At 37.9% G+C, this 19,942-nt stretch overlaps 1 protein-coding gene across 1 annotated transcript in view; it reads left to right on the top strand.

Annotated features, from left to right (window-relative positions):
* The window catches only part of LOC127185898 (zinc finger protein 81-like), a 55,870-nt gene extending 36,608 nt beyond the window's left edge, over positions 1-19,262 (top strand). Inside the window, exons 5-6 of the mRNA XM_051142515.1 lie at positions 5,733-5,828; positions 17,283-19,262. Of these exons, the coding sequence (XP_050998472.1) occupies positions 5,733-5,828; positions 17,283-18,988 (1,802 nt within the window). The 3' untranslated portion in view covers positions 18,989-19,262. The remainder of the gene's footprint in view (positions 1-5,732; positions 5,829-17,282) is intronic.
* Positions 19,263-19,942: the final 680 nt, after the last annotated feature.

Here is a 19,942-nt window from a genome sequence, read left to right as displayed (position 1 = left end):
TTGTGCCTTCATTTTCATTGAATTTTAGGAAGTGCTTAATTTTTTTCTTATTTCTTCCCTGACCTAGTGGTCATTAAGCAGGGAGTTGTTCAGTTTCTATGAATGTGTAGGCTTTTTATTGTTTGTTGTTGAAGTTCTGCTTTAATCCATGTTGATTTGATAAAGAACATGGGTTAATTCAATTTTCTTGTATCAGTCGAAGTTTGTTTGCTGTGTGGTGGCCTAAATGGTTGATTTTGGATAAGGTTCTGTGTGGTACTGAGTATAAACTATATTTTTTGTGTGTTTGGTTGAAAAGTTCATAGACATCTATTAGGTCCATTTGATTCACAACCTTTGTTAAGTTCATTATTTCTCTACTTAATTTTTGTCTCCATGATCAGTCCATTGATGAGAATATGGTGCTGAAGTTTCCTACTATTAATGTGTGGGGAGTCAATGTGTGATTTAAGCTTTAAAAAAGTTTCTTCTACAAATGTGGGTGCCCTTGTGTTTGGGGCATGGATGTTCAGGATTGACGTGTCCTGGTGGATTTTTCCTTTGATGAGAAAGAAGTGTTCTTCCCTATTTCTTTTGATTAATTTTGGTTGAAAGTCTATTTTATTAGATATTAGAATGGCTACTCCAGCTTGCTTCTTGAGTCCTTTTGCTTAGAAAACCTCTTGCCAGCCCTTTACTCTGAGACAATATCTATCTTTGTTGCTAAAGTGTGTTTCTTTTATGTAGCCAAATGTTGGGTCTTATTTATGCATCCATTCTGTTGGCCTGTGTCTTTTTTATTGGAGAATTGAATACATTGATGTTGATAAATATTAATGACCAATGATTGTTAGTTTTTTTTATTATCATGTTGGTAGTGATAGTGTATTTGTGTGTTTGTCTTCTTTTGGTTTTGTTGTTGTTAAGTTATTTATAATGTGTTTTCTTGTGTTGAAGTGCATCCTTTTTAAAAATTTATTTATTTATTATGTATACAGTGTTCTGTCTGCCTGTGTTTCTGGACACCAGAAAAGGGCACCAGATCTTATTACAGGTAGTTGTGAGCCACCTTGTGGTTGCTGGGAATTGAACTCAGGACCTTTGGAAGAGCAGCCAGTGCTCTTAACCTCTGAGCCATCTCTCCAGGCCCCTGAAGTGCATCTTATCTCTGGCTATGCCTGTGAGGCCCTTTCCAAAGAGGGTAGGAATACTCACCTTGGGTGAGTGTTGGTACCTTCCCTTAGGCTAGAAGTCCTAGTCAAATAGTCAGAGGAGCCATTAGAACTCTGAACAGCAGGATTGGCCATTAATTTGCTGAGGCTATACTTTTCAGATAGGGTTGCATTGGTCTGCATTAGTCAATCAAAACTCTTGTTGAAACTTAATTGCCATTGTGATATTGAGTGGATGGACCTTTGAGTTGTAATCAAGTCACAGGGCTCTGCCATACAGATTTGGTCATTATTGTTGTCCACAGAGTGGTTTTGTTATCATAAGAATGGGTTTGTTGTAAGTTTAGCCCCTATCCTACGCTCTGATTCTTTCTTTCATGCATTCTTACTTCTGCTTCTGTCCTGTTGTGATACAGCATGAAGGTCCTTACCAGATGCTGGGGGCATGATCTTAGACTTAACAGCCTCTAGAATTGTTAGCTAAATAACCTCCTATTGTTTATAAATTATCAAACCTGTGGTATTCTGTTATATCAGTAATAAATTGACTAACACCTTGATAGAAGGACTTCTATCTAGTCACAAAGACATAGAAGAATTTAGAAACTAGTTTCCATTCCTTTACCAATAAATGGTCTTAATATTAATAGCAGATAGACTGCCAGGTCTGGTGGCATATGCCTTTAATCCCAGCACTTGGGAGGCAGAGGCAGGTGGATCCCTGTGAGTTCAAGGCTAGCCTGGTCTACAAAGTGAGTCCAGGACAGATAGATATACACACAGAGAAATCCTGTCTCAAAACAAACAAACAAACAAAAAACAAACCAGAAGACCAAAACAACAACAAACCAAAACAAAACAAAAAAGAAAAGAAAAAAATAACAGATAGACTGAAAGTGTGTGGATTCAATTTGGTTTGTAGTTTATTCATTATTCAAAATGAGTCTGGGTTTGATTTTTATCAATCTTAGCTTTATGGTTACAGAAGCAGGTGTAGAAATCTTTTGTTTGACTTTTGAGACATGTATATAGTCCAGGCCAACTTTAAAATCATGATATTCTTGCCTGTGTTTTTCCTGTGTGCTGGTATTACAGGTATGTGCACTACATGTGGCCCAGAAAATAACATTTTTTGGTTATTTTTTGGACACATGAGCCTAGAAATTTGATATCCTAATTCACCCCGCCTGCCTCCTTTATCCAATATAATTTGAAGTAACCAACCAATTTCATTAAGCAAAACTTTCTAAGATAGGAAATGTATAGTCACCCAGAAAGTTATCTAAAGGTTTGAATCCAATATTGATATTTGCTTATCTTTGTCACTATCTCATATTATGAACTACCAGAGTCCTCTTCCCTACTGGAAATATTTACCCACCATTCCCTTTAAATTTGATCAAATTAAAGGATCAATTCTAGAAACCCCACAATTCAGAAAAAAACAAAAAAACAAAACCTCTTTAAAGATGTAAAGATTCTTTCCCTCTGGAATGTCTTTTGGCACCAATGTCTATTTTTAGCATTCTCCAGAGAAGTGTAATAAATAAGGAAATCTGGTGTGTGTGTGTGTGTGTGTGTGTGTGCGCGTGCGCGCACGCGCACATGTGACACCTCTGAGGAAACAGTGCTAACAGATCTAAATTCCCACGTAGGTGGGTAGTCTAGAACTTCAGGTAAGAGTTGTTGTGTTATAAATCTAGAACTTACAGCACAGTATGGCAGAGTGGAAGTTGACGCAGGTTTTTGTGTTGCAGTGGTGATACAAATGTCTTCTTCTCCTAGTAAATAACATATTCCTTTAGCCTTCCAAAGTCTTTCAGTGGGTCATGATTCTTTATCTTGTGTGGTGACCAAAGACCATGAATTTGTGATGAGGAACAGGGCTGGATCTGAACTTAAAAACAAACAAACAGCCAGAGTGTAGTTAAAGCTATAAATGTAAATTTCATTCAGGTCTGTTACAGTGGAAGAAAAGAGACTTCAGTGTATAACTGTATTTTTCCAAATAAAACTTAGACAAGAGGGGTTTTGTAACAAGTGAGAATCGTAGGAGGAACTAGTAGACAGAAAATTACCAACAGGAAACAGTTAAGTTTGAAGTGGGACTCTGGCTAAACAGTATTCTTGCTGAAGCCAGGCCAGTGTGGTCATGTATTGATATGATAGCCTTTGAGTTGATAGGCAGTGAAGAGTTTGACCAGCTATGGAGGGTGATCAGGGATCAAGGGTGGGAGTCCTAGCTAAACTGATGCAATAAGAGCCTTGCCAAAATTGTGTGATGTAAAGATGGACACAGAGGTACAGAAGTTGAAGCCTACTTGGGGAGTGAATTCAGTGGAGCCTGATTCAAAAAATTTTTTTCTGAGACAGGGTTTCTCTGTGTAGCCTTGGCTGTCCTGGACTTGCTTTGTGTACCAGGCTGGCCTCAAACTCAGAGATCCTTCTGACCCTTTCTCCTCAACGGCTGGGATTACAGGCTCCTGGTTCAAATTTGATTAAAGGGATACTCTTTCTTCTAAAGGGTCTGGGTCTTAAGTGGTCCTACTTGGATTTTGTGGTTATAATTTTCTTTTTTTAATCATTGCGCATAGGAATGTGAACAAATGTTCCTGGAAAGAACTATACCTGACACCAAACCTCCTGCCAGGCTGATTAGAGCTTAACTGAGTGTGAAGAGGTTGGAATGTTGTTAGTTCAGAGCCTAACATGGGTTTTCTTGAGCTATCTTTAACTCATTAATAGCTATTCATTTTCCACCTCTATGTCTGAACTAACATCATTGTGATTGGTGAAACCTTTTAGAATTATTAACTTAACTGGCAGCTAGCTTCCACCAACCAAAATGCTATAATGTCATCAGAGAGCATCTGAGGCCTCTAGCAGAGGTTTTTCCACTTTGTTATAGCCTACATCTGAGTGTGTTTGAAAAGTATCATGACTTGCAATTTTATTTGTTTTGTTACTATAAAGACTTTATGAAATTGCTGCCATGTTGGAACATGGAATTTGGGGTAATTTGAATCTGTGTTCCTAGGCCATGCTCACTCATATTTGGCTCCATAATAAACTCTTTCTTATCCTCTTTGAGAGCTGTGCCTTTGTGTCAAGAGTAGCACTAAAGTAACTTTAAATAATTGCCTGTATTCCAGACTACTCTTTCTCACCTTCATTGTGGAGTAGCAGTCCTAAGTCCCTTTATAGACAAGAGCTGTCAATCCAGCCAATGTAGCATGATACTTTTTAATCTCTTAAGAGGCATAAGGAGCTCAAAGTGGCCAGGAGGCATTCTAACTTGTACTTAAGTAGAAATGTAATACCCTTTGGAACTAGGCTTCTAGAAAAGACTATAAGGCCACAGGGACAGAAAGCAAATACTTTGGTAATTGATTATGAGGTGCAAGAATGGAGATTGTCTCTCCTAACTAAGGAAGAATACTGCTATCACAATGATCTTGAGGATATATCATGAAGCTAATGAGGATTATTCTTAATGATCTCGTATTTTTCTACTTTATAAATGGAGTGTATATCTAATTACTGTCTCACCATTGTGGTTTGGAAAAAGAAAGATTGCCTGGTTTCATAAGTTGTTAAATGGAAAAGAACTTGCCATACTCTGAGTTATCTGAATGGTGTTGATCATAGTTGTTAAGACTTTAAGTTGATGAGGTTTAGATGAGGTTTTTTTTTTTTTTTCTTATGAGTTGATGCTGTTATGACTAAGTCCTTGGAGAAAGATGGGAAAAGGAAAATAATCTTTTTTTAGATGCTCTTTCACTGAACAACTCTGACTGTCCTAGAACTCACTGTGTAGACCAGACTGGCTTCAGATTCACAGATAGTCACCTGCCTCTGCCTCCCAAGTTCTAGAATTGAAGGTGTGCACCACCATGCCCCCGTAGAGGTGAATATTTTGCAAATGAAAGTACAAGAATTTGAGAAAGGCATAGGGCAGACTCTTTTCAGTTAAATTGTGTTTTCCTCATGATCTTTGTGGAAGTAACATATTTACAAATGTCTTAGGGGGGTAATCAAATAAAAATGAGGTCATTACAGTAGGCTTTGATGTATTATAACATGTGTCCTTATCAGAAAAGTAAATTTGGACACAGACTTGCATGGAGAATGCCATGTGACAGTCAAGACATGGATCAGGGTGATAGTTTACAAGTAGGAATGGAATGAAGGACCATTAAGAGACACAAAAGGAAGGCATCCATGTTATTGGCGATATTTCTGTTAAACCTTGGAAGCTGGAAAATTCAAGAAAGGATCTCTCCTAGATTTCTATTTTCTAAAATGTGAAAAGATGAATTTCTGTTGCTTTTAACACATAGTCCTTTGATGTGGCAGCCCTAGGAAACTAATGCTGAGTGAGAGGATTGCCATTATCAGCTTCAGGGACATGAGGGACATCTGATAGTGTGTATTGGTGTTGGCCCTGAGTGTCTGAGATGCCTCAGTCCTCTTTTTACTTTTGAGATTATTGCTCCATTCCCAGTAAAAGGCACTACTCTCTCAAAGGACAATCAGAAAGCAATTATTTGGATCCAATTCTCTATCATGTTCTCTGAACAGGGTTTAAAGTTCCCAAACCAGAGGTCATCTTCAAGTTGGAGCAAGGAGAAGAACCATGGACATTGGAGGAGGAAGACACACATGAAAGCTGTTCAGGTAAGTGAGTGTGACTCAGGCAGAGGACTGTGCAAGTGTTGGGGTTTGTTTTTGTTTTTGTTTTCTTTCCTTAAGAGAGTTTACTGCCTTGAAAATGCTAGGGTTGTCACACTTCTTCTTCTTATTTATTTATTTATTTATTTATTTTTTAAAATATATTTTCACTTCTTTAAGGTTCTAAACTTTAGAAATTGTTTCAGGCTGATTTGGAGACTTAGTAACTAAAATTTCTTCTCCCATTAATTTCAGATGCTGTTATAAACTGTCTTCTTTGCTTGGCTTTCCTCTATGAGAAGTGCCCTTCTGCCACACAACCCCCTCCCCCGCCCCATTTCTGTACTCTAAACTGTAGGCCAGGCTTCCTCTCTATGAATGTTGCTTCCTTGAATATTTTCTTCTATCACATTCTAATGCTTCATTGCTTAAACCATACCTCAGAATCTTAGATTCTTATATACATTTGGGTTTGTAAGGGCATTGCTTTATTTGAAAATCAGTAGGATAGGCTTTCTCCTGTTCTTAGCACCGGTTTACTTTCATTATCTCTTTATCCTCTTACTTTAAGTTATCTAGCTGGGTGTGGTGGCGCACGCCTTTAATCCCAACACTCAGGAAGCAGAGGCAGGTGGATTGCTGTGAGTTCGAGGCCAGCCTGGTCTACAAAGTGAGTCCAGGACAGCCAGGGCTACACAGAGAGACCCTGTCTCAAACCAAAAAAAAAAGCTTTTCCTGCTTCCTACTCTGTTTGTAAGTATCACCTTCAGATTGTTCATTCTTCTTCTCATAGACATATCCCTCTGTTTGACATTCTAATTTATGGTCATTGTTCTCTTCTAAAATTAATTTGATCAAACTATATTTTATCAAAATAAAATATATCAATTTTAAGCATACAGTATGATGCTTTTAGACAAAAGTATGCAATAGTTGTGAGCCACCAGTCATAGATAATGCTCCATTTCAGAAAATATTTCCACTTTCTTTTTTTTTCTTTTAAAATTTATTTATTCTTCTCTCTTTTTTGTTTTTATTAATTAATTTATTCAGATTACAACTCAGTTGTTATCCCATCACCTGTATTCTCCCGTTCCTCCCTCCCTCCCTCTTTCACCCTGTTCCCCTCCTCTAGGTCTATGACCAAGGGGGACCTCCTCCCCCACTTTATGGTCATAGGCTATCAAGTCTCATCTAGGTAGCCTGCTTATTCTTTCTTTGAGTGCCATCAGGCCTCCCCACCAAGGGGAGATGGTCAAATATGTTCTTTTTAGAATCAGTATCTACCACCCCTTTAGCCCTGGGCAATCACTGTTATACTTTTCATCACTATTAATTGGATTTGTCTTCATTAGGGTTTTATGTAAAGGGAATCCTGTCATTTGCACTCTTTGGGAGCTGGCTTCATCCATTCATTAGAATTACCGTATTTTCTGGCATATAAGATGACCCCAAGTTTAACTTTAACTTTCCAGTTAAAATATAGTTTGCAGCCCAAGTCTGCTGCATAGGGTATGTATTGGAAAAGGGATAGTCTTATATGGCAAATATATTCAACCTCCCTCTCTCTCTCTCTCTCCCCCACCTCATTTTGGAACATAGAGTCTTTTGTGGTTACATTTTCCATGGAGTAGATTCAAGGGGGTCAGTGAAGCAATCAGGCATATAGAATACACAGTACAAAGTAAATAGTAATAACATCATTGTTTCTAAGACATTAACTTGGCACAGGCAGATGTTACATTCTCAGGTTGAGCCAGGGACCAGAGACAGTCCTTAGTAAAATTAACTTTTTGCTGTTAGTCAATGTCTGACATTTTTCTCCCATTGATGACTACACATCCATTCCCTCCCTCACACACTCCTGTATAGGGGAGAGATGGATGAGGTGTAGTAGCCAATCTATAGGGTCCTCTATATCTAGGAGGACACCAGAGACTGCCCTTCAATACCTATGCCATGCCATATGGAGTTTTGTATTGTGGGAATTAAAATTCCACTTTTACTTTCATTCTTGTCCAAATTACCTTTTCCTTGAATTGGCTCTGACTTTGGTATAGACCATTTAATTGGGAGGATTTTCCAACTGCTTTCTTTTGCTGTAATTCATTGAAATAATTCCCCATTGTTTTATTATTCTTAAGAATTTTTGGGATGACTAATAAATTAGGTGCATTTGGAGGAGGTGTCTCATTCTGTGGTTTCTAGGCTGGCACTTTGTCCAGTTGACCTCCTGGCACCGTATCCCTGGTCACTTTGTTGCTTTGACTGTGAGTGAGAAGAATAATAAAGAAAATAAGAATGAATACCAGGAAGGAGGTTGCTATCAATACTCCAAGGGAAAGAACACCATGGCCTCTTCTAGGGGACTCTCCCTTTTGGGGTCGTCGCCTTAGGTCCGTGGAACAGCATTGTCACGTAGACTCTACTGGAGGTGGCATGGCAGTGCTTAATGCAGAGGACCTGGTTTAGACTTGTGTAGACCCTGTGCTTGCTGCTTCAGTTTCTTTGAGCTCATATGCACCTTGCTTAGTTGATTCAGAGGGCTGCCTTCTCCTGGTATCTTCCATCCCTTACAGTCTTCTGGCTCACCTCCTCTTCTGCAGGATTCTCTGAGGACTGAGGGGAGGGACTTGATGGAGACCTCCAATGTAGACTCTTCCTATAAAATGTCTGGCTGTGGGTCTCCATATCTGTTTTTATCTTGTGCCAGAACAAGTCTCTCTGATGACGACTGATTAAGGCATTGATCTATGAGTATTAGCAGAATATCATTAGAAATCATTTTATTGATTTTCTTTTAAAAAATGGTCATGTTTGCTTTTACCCTAGGTCTCTGGGCTATCTAGTCTCTGGTTCTTTGTTACCCAAGCGATGTTGAGTATAGGTTCCTTTCCATTGTATGGGCCTTAAGTCAAATCAGACATTGGTTGGCTACACCCACAAATTTTGTGCCACCATTGTCCTAATATATTTTTCAGGAAGGACAGATTGTTGTTCAAAGGTTTTGTGGCTGGGTTGATGTTCATGGTAGCCTGCAAAGTATCTTACCATAGCAGAGAGACTAGAATGTGGAGGTAAAGGCTTCATGTAGGCACCAGATCTACTTCTCCATGTTTCGTGAGTTGTGTGGATGTTGTCCTGGGCAGTGGGGCCCTCCTGTCAGTTTGTGGAGAGCAGCCTTTTCTTTTAGTAATAGTGACCCCAAAATTTCTACTGGGAAACCACTACAGCTGACAAACACTCTCAGCAAAGTAGTTGGATACACAATTAACTCAAATAAGTTAGTAGCTGTCCTATATACAAATGACAAATGAAATCACAAAAACAATACATTTTATAGTAGCCTCAAATAATATAAAGAAAGCATCTTGGTGTAACTCTAACCAAGCAAGTCTGGGTTACCTCATTCAGGATTATTTTTTTCTCTTTCCATCTATTTGCCTGCAAATTTTATGATGTCATTTTTAACAGCTGAGTAATACTCCATTGTTTACGTGTATGATATATCCTTTATCCATTCTTTTGTTGAAGGACATCTAGGTTGTTTCCAGTTTCTCCCTATTATGAATAAAACCCCAATGAACGTGATTGAGCAAGTGTTCTTGTTGTAGGATGGAGCATCCTTTGGGCATATGCCCAAGAGTGGTATAGTTGGTTCTTAGGGTAGATTGATTCCTAACTTTCTAGTCATATTGATTTCCATAGTGGCTGTACAAGTTGCATTTATCCCAGCAATGGAGGAGTGTTCCCCTTGCTCCACATTCTTGCCAGCATGAGCCGTTACTTGTATTATTGATCTTAACCATTCTGACAAGTGTAAGATTGAATCTCACAGTAGGTTTTGTTTGCATTCCCTGGTGGCTAAGATGTTAAACATTTCTTTAAGTATTTCTCAGCCATTTTATATTCCTCTATTGAGAACTGTTTAGATTTTTACCACATTTTAAAATTATATTATTTGGTTTTCTGATACCTAGTTTATTGAATTCTTAGTATACTTTGACTATTAGTCCTCTATCAGATGGGGAGTTACTAAAAATCTTTTCTCATTCTCTAGGCTGCTACTTTGCTGAATGACAGGGTCCTTTGCTTTACAGAAGCTTTTCAGTTTCATGAGGTCCCATTTATTAATTGTTGATCTTAGAGCCTGAGCTGTTGGTGTTCTGTTCAGGAAGTTGTCTCCTCTGCCAATGAGTTCAAGGCTGATCTCTACTTTCTCTTCTAATAGATTTAGTATATCTGATATTATATCGAGGTCTTTGATCCACTTGAGTTTTTGCAGGGTGATAGGTGTTTGGACTTGTGTCTGAGGTCTTCAATTGGACTTGTGTCTGAGATCTTCAATTCAATTCTGTTGATTAACATGCCTGTTTTTATGCCCAGTTCCATGTGATTTTTATTATTATAGTTTGAAATTAGCAGTATTGTTGTTGTTGCTGAGGATTGTTTTAGCTACCATTTGTTTTTTCTTTTTCCATATGGAGTTAAGAATTTTCTTTTCAGGTTTTGGAAATTGTGTTGGAATTTTATTGAATCTGTAGATTGCTCTTGGTAGACTGCCATTTTTACTGTTTTAGATTATGAGAATGGGAGATCTTTCCATCTTTTGATAGCTTCAATTTCGCTCTTCAAATACTTGTAGTATTTTTTTTTTTTATCATAGAAATCTTTCACTTGCTTGGTTAGAGTTACCCCAAGATATTTTATATTACTTGAGGCTACTATAAGAGGTATTGTTCCCCTGATTTCTTTCTCAGTCCATTTGCCATTTCTACATAGGAAGGCTACTGATTTTTTTCTTTGAGTTAATCTTAACATCTTGTCACTTTGCTGAAAGTGTTTGTCAGCTGTAGTAGTTTCCTGGTAGAAATTTGGGGGTTACTTAGGTATCCAATCATATCACCTGCAAATTTCTTTCTTTCAAATTTTTTTCTCCTCAAAAAATGTTTTTTGTTGTTTTGGTTTTTCGAGACAGGGTTTCCCTGTGTAGCCTTGGTTGTCCCTGGACTCACCTTGTAGACCAGGCTGGCCTCGAACTCACAGAGATCCACCTGCTTCTGCCTCCCAAGTGCTGGGATTACAGACTTCCTTTCCAATTTTATATCCCTTTGATCTCCTTCAGTTGTCTTACTAATCTAGCTAAAACTTCAAGTCCTTCTCTGCATCCTTTTAAAAATTATTTTTTACTTTACATCCAAATAGTAGCCCCCACCCATCTCTCCTCCCCATGTCACCTGCCCTTCCTCTTCCCCCAGCCCTCCTCCTCTATTCCTCAGAAAAGGGGAGTCCCCCCACCAACCTACTCCAGCTCATCACATTGCATCAGTACTGAGCATGTCCTCTTCCCCTGTGGTCAGGCAAGGCAGCCCCTCCAAGGGGTAGGGGGCAATGATCAAAAAGCAGACAATAGAGTCCACATTGGACAGAGCTCATTAGATGATCATGAGTTTTTTTTTAAAGTTTGCTTATATAATGGATTACATTGACTGATTCTCATATATTGAACCATCCCTGCTCATCTGGCATGAAACCTATTTGACCCTGGTGGGTGTTCTTTTTGATGTGTTCTTGGATTTGGTTTATAAGTACTTTAATGACTATTTTTGCACCTATGTTCATAATGGAAATTGGTCTGTAATTTTCTTCTTTGTTGTGTGTGTTTATGTAGTTTTCTTATCAGGATAAGTGTGTTATCATAAAACGGATTGGGCAATGCTTTTGTTTCTATTTTGTGGAATGATTTGAGGAATATTGGTGTTAACTCTTTTGAAAGTCTGGAAGAATTCTGCATTAAGACCATTGTCCCTGAACCTTTTAATTGAGAGACTTTTAATGACTGCTTCTCTTCCCTAGGGTTTATAGATCCATTTAAATTGCTTATCTGATCTTGATTAATTTTGTTAAGTGGTACCTATTGAGAAAATTATCCATTTCTTTTACATTTCCCAATTTGGTAGAGTACAGGTTATTAAAGTGTGTCATAATGATTCTCTGTCTCCTGAATGTCGGTTATGTTCTCCTTTTTGTTTCTGATTTTGTTAATTTGTATATTCTCTGCTCATCTATAAGTTTGTTAGGATAAGGATTTATCTATCTTGCTGATTTTCTCAAACATCTGAAATTTTTTTCCACTTATTCCTCGTATTGTTTCCTTTATTGCTATTTTATTGATTTTAGGCCTGAGTTTGATTATTTCTTGCTCTGTACTTCTGTTGGGTATGCTTACTTCTTTTTTGTTCTAGTGCTTTCAGGTATGTTTTTAAATTGCTAGTGAAAACGTTCTCCAATATTTTTATGTTGGCACTTAGTTCTATTTCCTTTCCTCTTAGGACCACTTTCATTTTGTCTCATTTTGGATTATGCTGTGTATTCATTTTTAGTGAATTATAGAAAGTCTAATTTCTTATTTTGTCTTAACCCATTCTTCATTTGATAGAGAGTTGTTCCTGTTCCATGAGTTTCTTTCTTTCTTTCTTTCTTTTTTTTTTTTTTTTTTGTTTTTCGAGACAGGGTTTCTCTGTGTAGCCTTGGCCATCCTGGACTCACGTTGTAGACCAGGCTGGCCTCAAACTCACAGTGATCCGCCTGCCTCTGCCTCCCGAGTGCTGGGATTAAAGGCATGCGCCACCACGCCTGGCCTGAGTTTCTAAGCTTTCTGTTTTTGTTGGTATCTACCTTTTAACCCATGATAGTCTGACAGGATGTAGAGGTTTATTTTAATATTTTTTATCTGTTGAAACTTGCTTTGTGTCCAAGTCTGTGGTCAGTTTTGGAGATGGTTGCATGGGGTGATGAGCAAGTACATTTTTTATTAATTTATTTATATTACATCTCAATGGTTATCCCATCCCTTGTATCCTCCCATTCCTCCCTCCCTCCCATTTTCCCCTTACTCCCTTCCCCTATGACTGTGACTGATGGGGACCTCCTCCCCCTGTATATGCTCATAGGGTATCAAGTCTCTTCTTGGTAGCCTGCTCTCCTTCCTCTGAGTGCCACCAGGTCTCCCTATCCAGGGGACATGGCCAAATATGTTTGGGTGAAATGTTCTGTAAATATCTGTTAGGTCCATTTGGTTTATAACTTCTGTTAGCTCCAGTATTTTTTTTTTCTGGATGACCTGTATATTGGTGAGAGTAGGGTATTGAAGTCTCCTGCTATCAGCATGTGAGATTTAATATATAATTTAAGATGTGCTAATGTTTCTTTTACAAACTTGGGTGCCCTTGTCTTTGGGGCATAGATGTTAAAAATTAAAATGTCCTCTTGGTAGATTTTTTTCCTTTGCTGAGTATGGTGTGTCTTTCCCCATCTCTGTTGATTAGTTTTGGTCTGAAGAGTATTTTGTTAAATATTAAAATGAATACACCAGCTTGCATTTGCTTTTTATATCATTTTCCAACGCTTTACCCTGAGAAAATATCTGTCCTTGATGTTGAAATATGTTTCTCGAATGCAGTAGAAGGATGGTTTCTGGTTTTTCACTCCTTCTGTTGATCTGTGTCTTTTTACTGAGGAATTGAGACCATTTAATATTTGAGATATTGGTGATCAATGATTGTTGATTCTAGTTATTTTGTTGTTGTTGTTATGGTGTGTGAGTGTGTATGTGTGTGTGTGTGTGTATCTGTATGTGTGAGAATCCATGTGTTTGTGGTTTTGCTGGTCTGAGAATATTTATTCCCTGTGTTTTCATGGGTGTAGTTAACCTCCTTAGGTTGGAGCATTCCTTCTACCACTTTTTCTAGGCATGCATTTGTAAATAAATATTGTTTAAATTTGATTTTATCATAGAATCTCTTATGTTTTCCATCTATTGTGATTGAAAGTTTTGTGGGATATACTAGATTGGGCTGGCATCTGTGTTCTTGTAGAGTCTGTCATAAAAATCCAAGGCTTTTTGGCTTTTAGCATCTCCATTGAGAAGTCAGATGTAATTCTAATAGATCTACCTTTATATGTTACTTGGTCTTTTTCCCTTACAGTTTTTAACACAAGTCTTTGTTTTGTATTTTAGTGTTTTGATTATTATGTGGTGCGGGGGTCTTTCTTTTCTGGTCCAATCTATTTGGTGTTCTGTATCCTTCTTTTACCTTTATAAGTATCTCCTGTTTTAGGTTAGGAAATTTTTCTTCCATAATTTTGTTGAAAATATTTTCTGGGTCTTTGAGTTGGTATTCTTCTCATATTCTTATTATTCTTAGGTTTAGTCTTTTCATAGTGTCCTAGATTTCCTGAATAAAACATTTTGTGTCAGAAGTTTTTTATATTTAAAAATTTCTTTGACAGATATATGTATTTCTTCTATCATATCTTTAGTGGCTGAGATTATATCTTCCATCTCTTGTATTCTGCTGGTGAAGTTTGCCTCTGTGGTTCCTGTTCACATTCCTAAGTTTTCCATTTCTAGATTTCCCTAGTTTGTCTTTTCTTCATTGCTATATCTATATGCGTTTCCATAAGCTAATTGTTTAGGCTTTCTTAGCTTTCTTAAAGGGACCTAATCATTTTCTCACACTCTTTGTGTTTTCCTGGATTTCTTTATGGGATTTATTAATTTCCATTTTAACATCCTCTATTACCTTCATATACTTCACTTTAAGGCCTTTTTCTTGTGATTCAGTGATGTTGGTATAGTTAGGGCCTGCTATGGTAGGATAAGGTCTAAGGGAATAGGTACAGAGAGGATAAGGTTTGTGGGCAGCCTATCTGGTCTTCTGGCAGGTGTGGCCTGTGGTTTTCGCTAGAGATGCCTGCTGGAGTCTAGGGATGGGATATAGTAATATGTAGGAGGAGGGAAGTTAGGAGGGGATGGTCTTTGGAATCCACAGGAGATGTAGACAGAGAGGAAGAAAGAGTGTATCTAGTATTCTGTTTTAGTGCCAAAGACAAGCCTGAGGGATTATTAAGGTCTATGGAAACAGAGAGAGAATAGCCATATTTTCATTTCAGGTCTATAATCTTTTTTAGATGAATGTTGAAAAGTAAATTTCTTACATTTCCTAAAGAGAAGGTATAGGTATCTTGCTCCACTATGTATGGCCATGTGTAGGGAGTACCACACTCAGTCAGGAGGTAAAAGGAAGGAGGGGAATAAAGTGCTGTCTTTATTGTAGCTTTTTTTTTCAAGACAAGGTTTCTTTGTGTAACAGAGCCCTAGCTGTCCTAGACTCGATTTGTAGACCTCGAACTAACAGAGATCCACTGGCTTCTGCCTCCTGGGATCTAAGGCATGCACCACCATGTGGGAAAGAATGAATCAAAAAAGTAGGAAGGTTTAAGGTTGGCTGGTATCTTAATTTGGTTTCTGTTTTGTGATAAAGCATTATGAACAAAAGCAACTTGGGGAGAAAAGGGTTTATTCTATCTTACACCTTATAGTCCATTATGATTGGAAGTCAAGGCAGGATCTCAAGCCAGGACTTAGAGGAAGGAAAGCTCCTTACTGGCTTGCTCTAAGGCACGCTTAACCTGCTCTCTTAAATGTTACAGATTACATACTCAGGGGTATACCCTACACAGGGGTGACACCACCCACAGTGGCCTTGGTCATCCTACATCAATCATTAAAGAAGAAAATGCCCCATTGATAATCAAATATGATGGAAGCATTTTCTCAGTTGATGTTTTCTTTTCCCAGACGACCCTATCTTGTATCAAATTGGTAAAAAGCATCAGCGCAAACCAGTGTAGCATCAACGTGAACTAATGTAACATCAGCAGGAACCAGTATAGCATCAATGTGAACCAGTGCAGCATCAATATGAACCAGCGTAGCATCAGCGTGAACCAGTGTAGCATCAGCGTGAACCAGTGTAGCATCAGCGTGAACCAGTGTAGCATCAGCGTGAACCAGTGTAGCATCAGCGTGAACCAGTGTAGCATCAGCGTGAACCAGTATAGCATCAATGTGAACCAGTGTAGCATCAATGTGAACCAGTGTAGCATCAGTGCAAACCCTCTGTTCTTGTCCAAGCAGGTGGCTGTTCCCCAGAAAGGATGCAGTCCTGAGTGAAGCAAGATTTCCAGCCCATTAGGGTATGTGGTGTCAGGAAAGGGTAAGGTCCTTAGGGTCCCCTTGGGACGAGGTTAGTGAGGATGTATTCAGGCCCAGGCCTGGCGTCACCCTCTTTAGAACAACCGCCCAACTTCTTAGGCTCCAGGTTATAAGGAACGACCCTAGTTGCCTGGTATTCGGTTCTGAGAAGATTAGGTTAGGGAGACAGAGGTCAGTAAAGGAGTAGATGTGAATTTGGCTATCAACTTGGTTGCTTTGCATATGAAAAGCATGTTGATTGGGAGTCTTTTGCATTTCCTGGGAATTAGCTAACCCTGAGGGAGACCGTCTCTATAGGATCATATTAGCCTTTGTTGTCAGAGTATTAAGAGTATGGAAAATATAGTTATGACATTGTCCTTTAGGAAAATATATGCAATATATATAGGTTTTATAGTTGAATCTTCAAACCAGCTTGTATAGGTTCTCCAATTTGCTCTTTTGCATTTTCATATAAAGTTTTTTTTCAAGACAGGGTTTCTCTGTGTAACAAGCCCTGGCTGTACTGGACTTGTTTTGTAGACCAGATTGGCGTCAAACTCACAGATATCTGCTTGCTTCTGCCTTATCAGTCTATACCACATATGGCCCATCTTTTTTGATAAATATGTATATATATGGAATGACGTGTGTGTGTGTGTGTGTGTGTGTGTGTGTGTTACATGTTATGAAAGAAGCAATTGTATTTGGAGACAGAAATGGAGTATAGATATCCATTTATTTTTTGTGTAAATTAGGATGGACTAGACTACAACACCTACCCATGTAGACATAACGGATAAGTTATTTTATGACACTAATTTTGTATTATTGCTAATAAGTGAGATGAGGGGCATATACATAAATCCCAGTAGTTTCCATTTAAGTTTGAGGCCAATCTTGTCTGCATAATGAATTGTAGGCCAGCATGGAATTAAAAAAATAGGCAAGATAAAAGAATGAGACTAGTGAAGACTTAGACTTGGAAGCTAATGAAGATGTTGATTTACATTTTCTTTGCTTATCCTCTCCACAAATTTCCCTCTTAAAATCTTTGTCTTATCCAAACTCTGTCTTACCTGTTTGATATTCAAGCTTCCTGTCAAAAGAGAGCTTGGCTGCTTATGTTGAACTCCAATCTTTACCACTTGATAACCATGTTCTATGGCAAGTTTCCTTATCTATAAAAGGTAGATAATAATAGTAGATAACTAATAGAGTTTGGAAAGAATTAAATGAGATTCTGTATATATATTTCTTAACATAAGTATCACTAGAAGTTGACACATGATAAGTGCTCTGTATGTATTTTCTGCCAAAATTGTCATCAGCATTACTGATTCATGAAATTAATTTAGATTATATGTACATTTTAATCCTAATATATTCTTTATGTCAATTTATGTATTTTTCCCTCTTAGATGGAAAGTTTAGGATTAAGAACTCACAGAAAAGAACTTGTGGAAAAGCCACATTTTATGGTGAAACAGTGGATGAAGATTCAAGGGATGATTCATTGTATTCCATTTTAGAAGAACTGTGGAAAGATGCTGAACAGATCACAAGATACCAGAGAAAACAGAACAACCCTTTGAATTATTCTGCGTTCAATAAGAAAATAGTGAATGCCAAGAGGGATTATGAAGGTATAGACATTGGAAAGCATGTAGACCCCAAACCAAATGTTGTTCCTTCACAGAGAAGACCCCATAAGAAAGACTTGTTTCAAAATCATTTTAAGCATAATTTAGACTTACATGTTCATAATAAAAACAAAGCAACAAAGAATTTTGACAAAATAATAGGGCACAGGCAAATTTTTGCCAATAGTTCTTCTTATACTAACCTTGAAAATCCACATGTGGGAGCAGAATTCTGTGAAAATAATCAGTATGGAAAAGTCCTCAGAATCAAGCATACACATAGTCAAAGTACGATATTTCCTGTTGAGGAAAAGGCAAAAACATGTGCTGCATTTGGAAAAATCTTCACCCCAAAATCACATTTCTTCATTCCTTCCGGAATTCACAAAGTGGAAAAACACCACGAACTTAGCAAATGTGTAAATGTTTTTACACAGAAACCACTACTTAGTATATATCTGAGAGTTCATAGAGATGAAAAACTATACATATGTACTAAATGCGGGAAGGCATTCATCCAGAATTCTGAATTAATGGTGCATGAGAAAACTCACACTAGAGAAAAACCCTACAAATGCAGTGAATGTGGAAAATCATTTTTCCAGCTGTCATCTCTACTCAGGCATCAAACAACCCACACTGGAGAAAAACTCTATAAATGCAGTGAATGTGGGAAAGATTTCTCTTTGAGCTCAGCCCTCAATATACACCAGAAAATCCATACTGGAGAGAGACATCACAAATGTAATGAGTGTGGGAAAGCCTTTACCCAAAAGTCAACACTCCGAATGCATCAGAGAATTCACACAGGGGAGAGATCCTATATATGTACTAAATGTGGGCAGGCCTTCATCCAGAAGGCACACTTGATTGCACATCAAAGAATTCATACTGGAGAAAAGCCGTATGAGTGCAGTGACTGTGGAAAATCCTTCCCTTCTAAGTCCCAACTTCAGATGCATAAGCGAATTCACACGGGAGAAAAACCCTACATATGCACCGTGTGTGGGAAGGCTTTCACCAACAGGTCAAACCTCAATACTCACCAGAAGTCTCATACCGGAGAGAAGTCTTACATATGTGCTGAATGTGGAAAGGCCTTTACTGACAGGTCAAATTTCAATAAGCACCAGACCATTCATACTGGAGAAAAACCCCACGTTTGTGCCAGTTGTGGGAGGGCCTTCATTCAGAAGTCACAGTTAGTTACACACCAGAGAGTTCACACTATGGAGAAGCCTTATAAATGTCCTGTCTGTGAGAAATCCTTCTTCAAGAAACCACATCTCAAAGTACATCAGCGAATCCACACAGGAGAGAAACCATATATATGTTCAGAGTGTGGGAAGGCCTTTACTGACAGGTCTAATTTCAACAAACACCAGACTGTTCACACTGGGGATAAACCTTACAAGTGCAGTGACTGTGGAAAGGGCTTTACTCAGAAATCAGTCCTTAGTATGCATCGCAGCATTCATACCTGAAAAGAACCGTGCTTCATCAAACCAAGACAGCCTTATGATAGAAGTCAAATCTAAGTGTATAAGATTGATCTAAGCCAAACTTTATATAAATAACCTATATGAAACATCCAGCTATCTCACCCAGATGAGAAAAGTTATTTTGAAAAGACCCTTTAGGAATACATCAAAAAGGGAATTTCTGTATTTGCATAGCCTCACAAAACAATAGAATTTATATTGGGAAAAATAATGTTAGTTTATATATTAAGAACCATCTTCCTATAGAAAGCGTTACAAGGCAAATTGCTATCAAATTCTTCTTTAGAAAGAGATTGCAAAATTATGCAAATTTTAGTAATGTAAGCAAGTAAAAGTAACACCAAAATGAGCAATAAGGCAACAAAATAATGTATTTGGTGTATAAAACTCTCAGCTCTGTAGGGTATTTGTGATGAAATACACTGCGTAACAGGAAGAATAGTTGAAGTTCCTTATTAAAATTAGAATGATTGTGTCTATCAAATATTTTTGTCAATGAATATCTCTTTGAAGTTATCCAAAGTAATTTTGATTTTGTGTATATACATATCTGCAGGTATAAATTTATATGGTTGCAGAACATAATCCTGTCATGCTGACCATGAGATAGCATTCCTAGTTTCTTTCATTTAGTAGAAAGACAGTGCCCCTAGGAAAAAGGGACCTGGACTACATTTGTAGGATTTCAGAATTGATTTGGTATGAAACAGTGTATGATGCGGGCTTCTTGTTCCTCTTTTTTTAGACTTGGAGTATTTATTATATTCACTTTATCCCCATACCATCCTGCATACATAATATTTGTGTTTTGAGAGATCATAAAAATGTCATTTAGCTCACAGGTATCTGAATTTAAAAGGCTGAGAAATGGTTACCTCAAGAATCTCTGGCCACATCTAGACTTGATCTAGAGGACTTGAAATCCTGGATATGAGC

This window comes from Acomys russatus, chromosome X (assembly GCF_903995435.1).
Source record: "Acomys russatus chromosome X, mAcoRus1.1, whole genome shotgun sequence".
NCBI lineage: Eukaryota > Metazoa > Chordata > Mammalia > Rodentia > Muridae > Acomys > Acomys russatus.
Note: the sequence above shows the minus strand (reverse complement) of the source record. Positions and strands in the feature narration are given on the sequence as shown.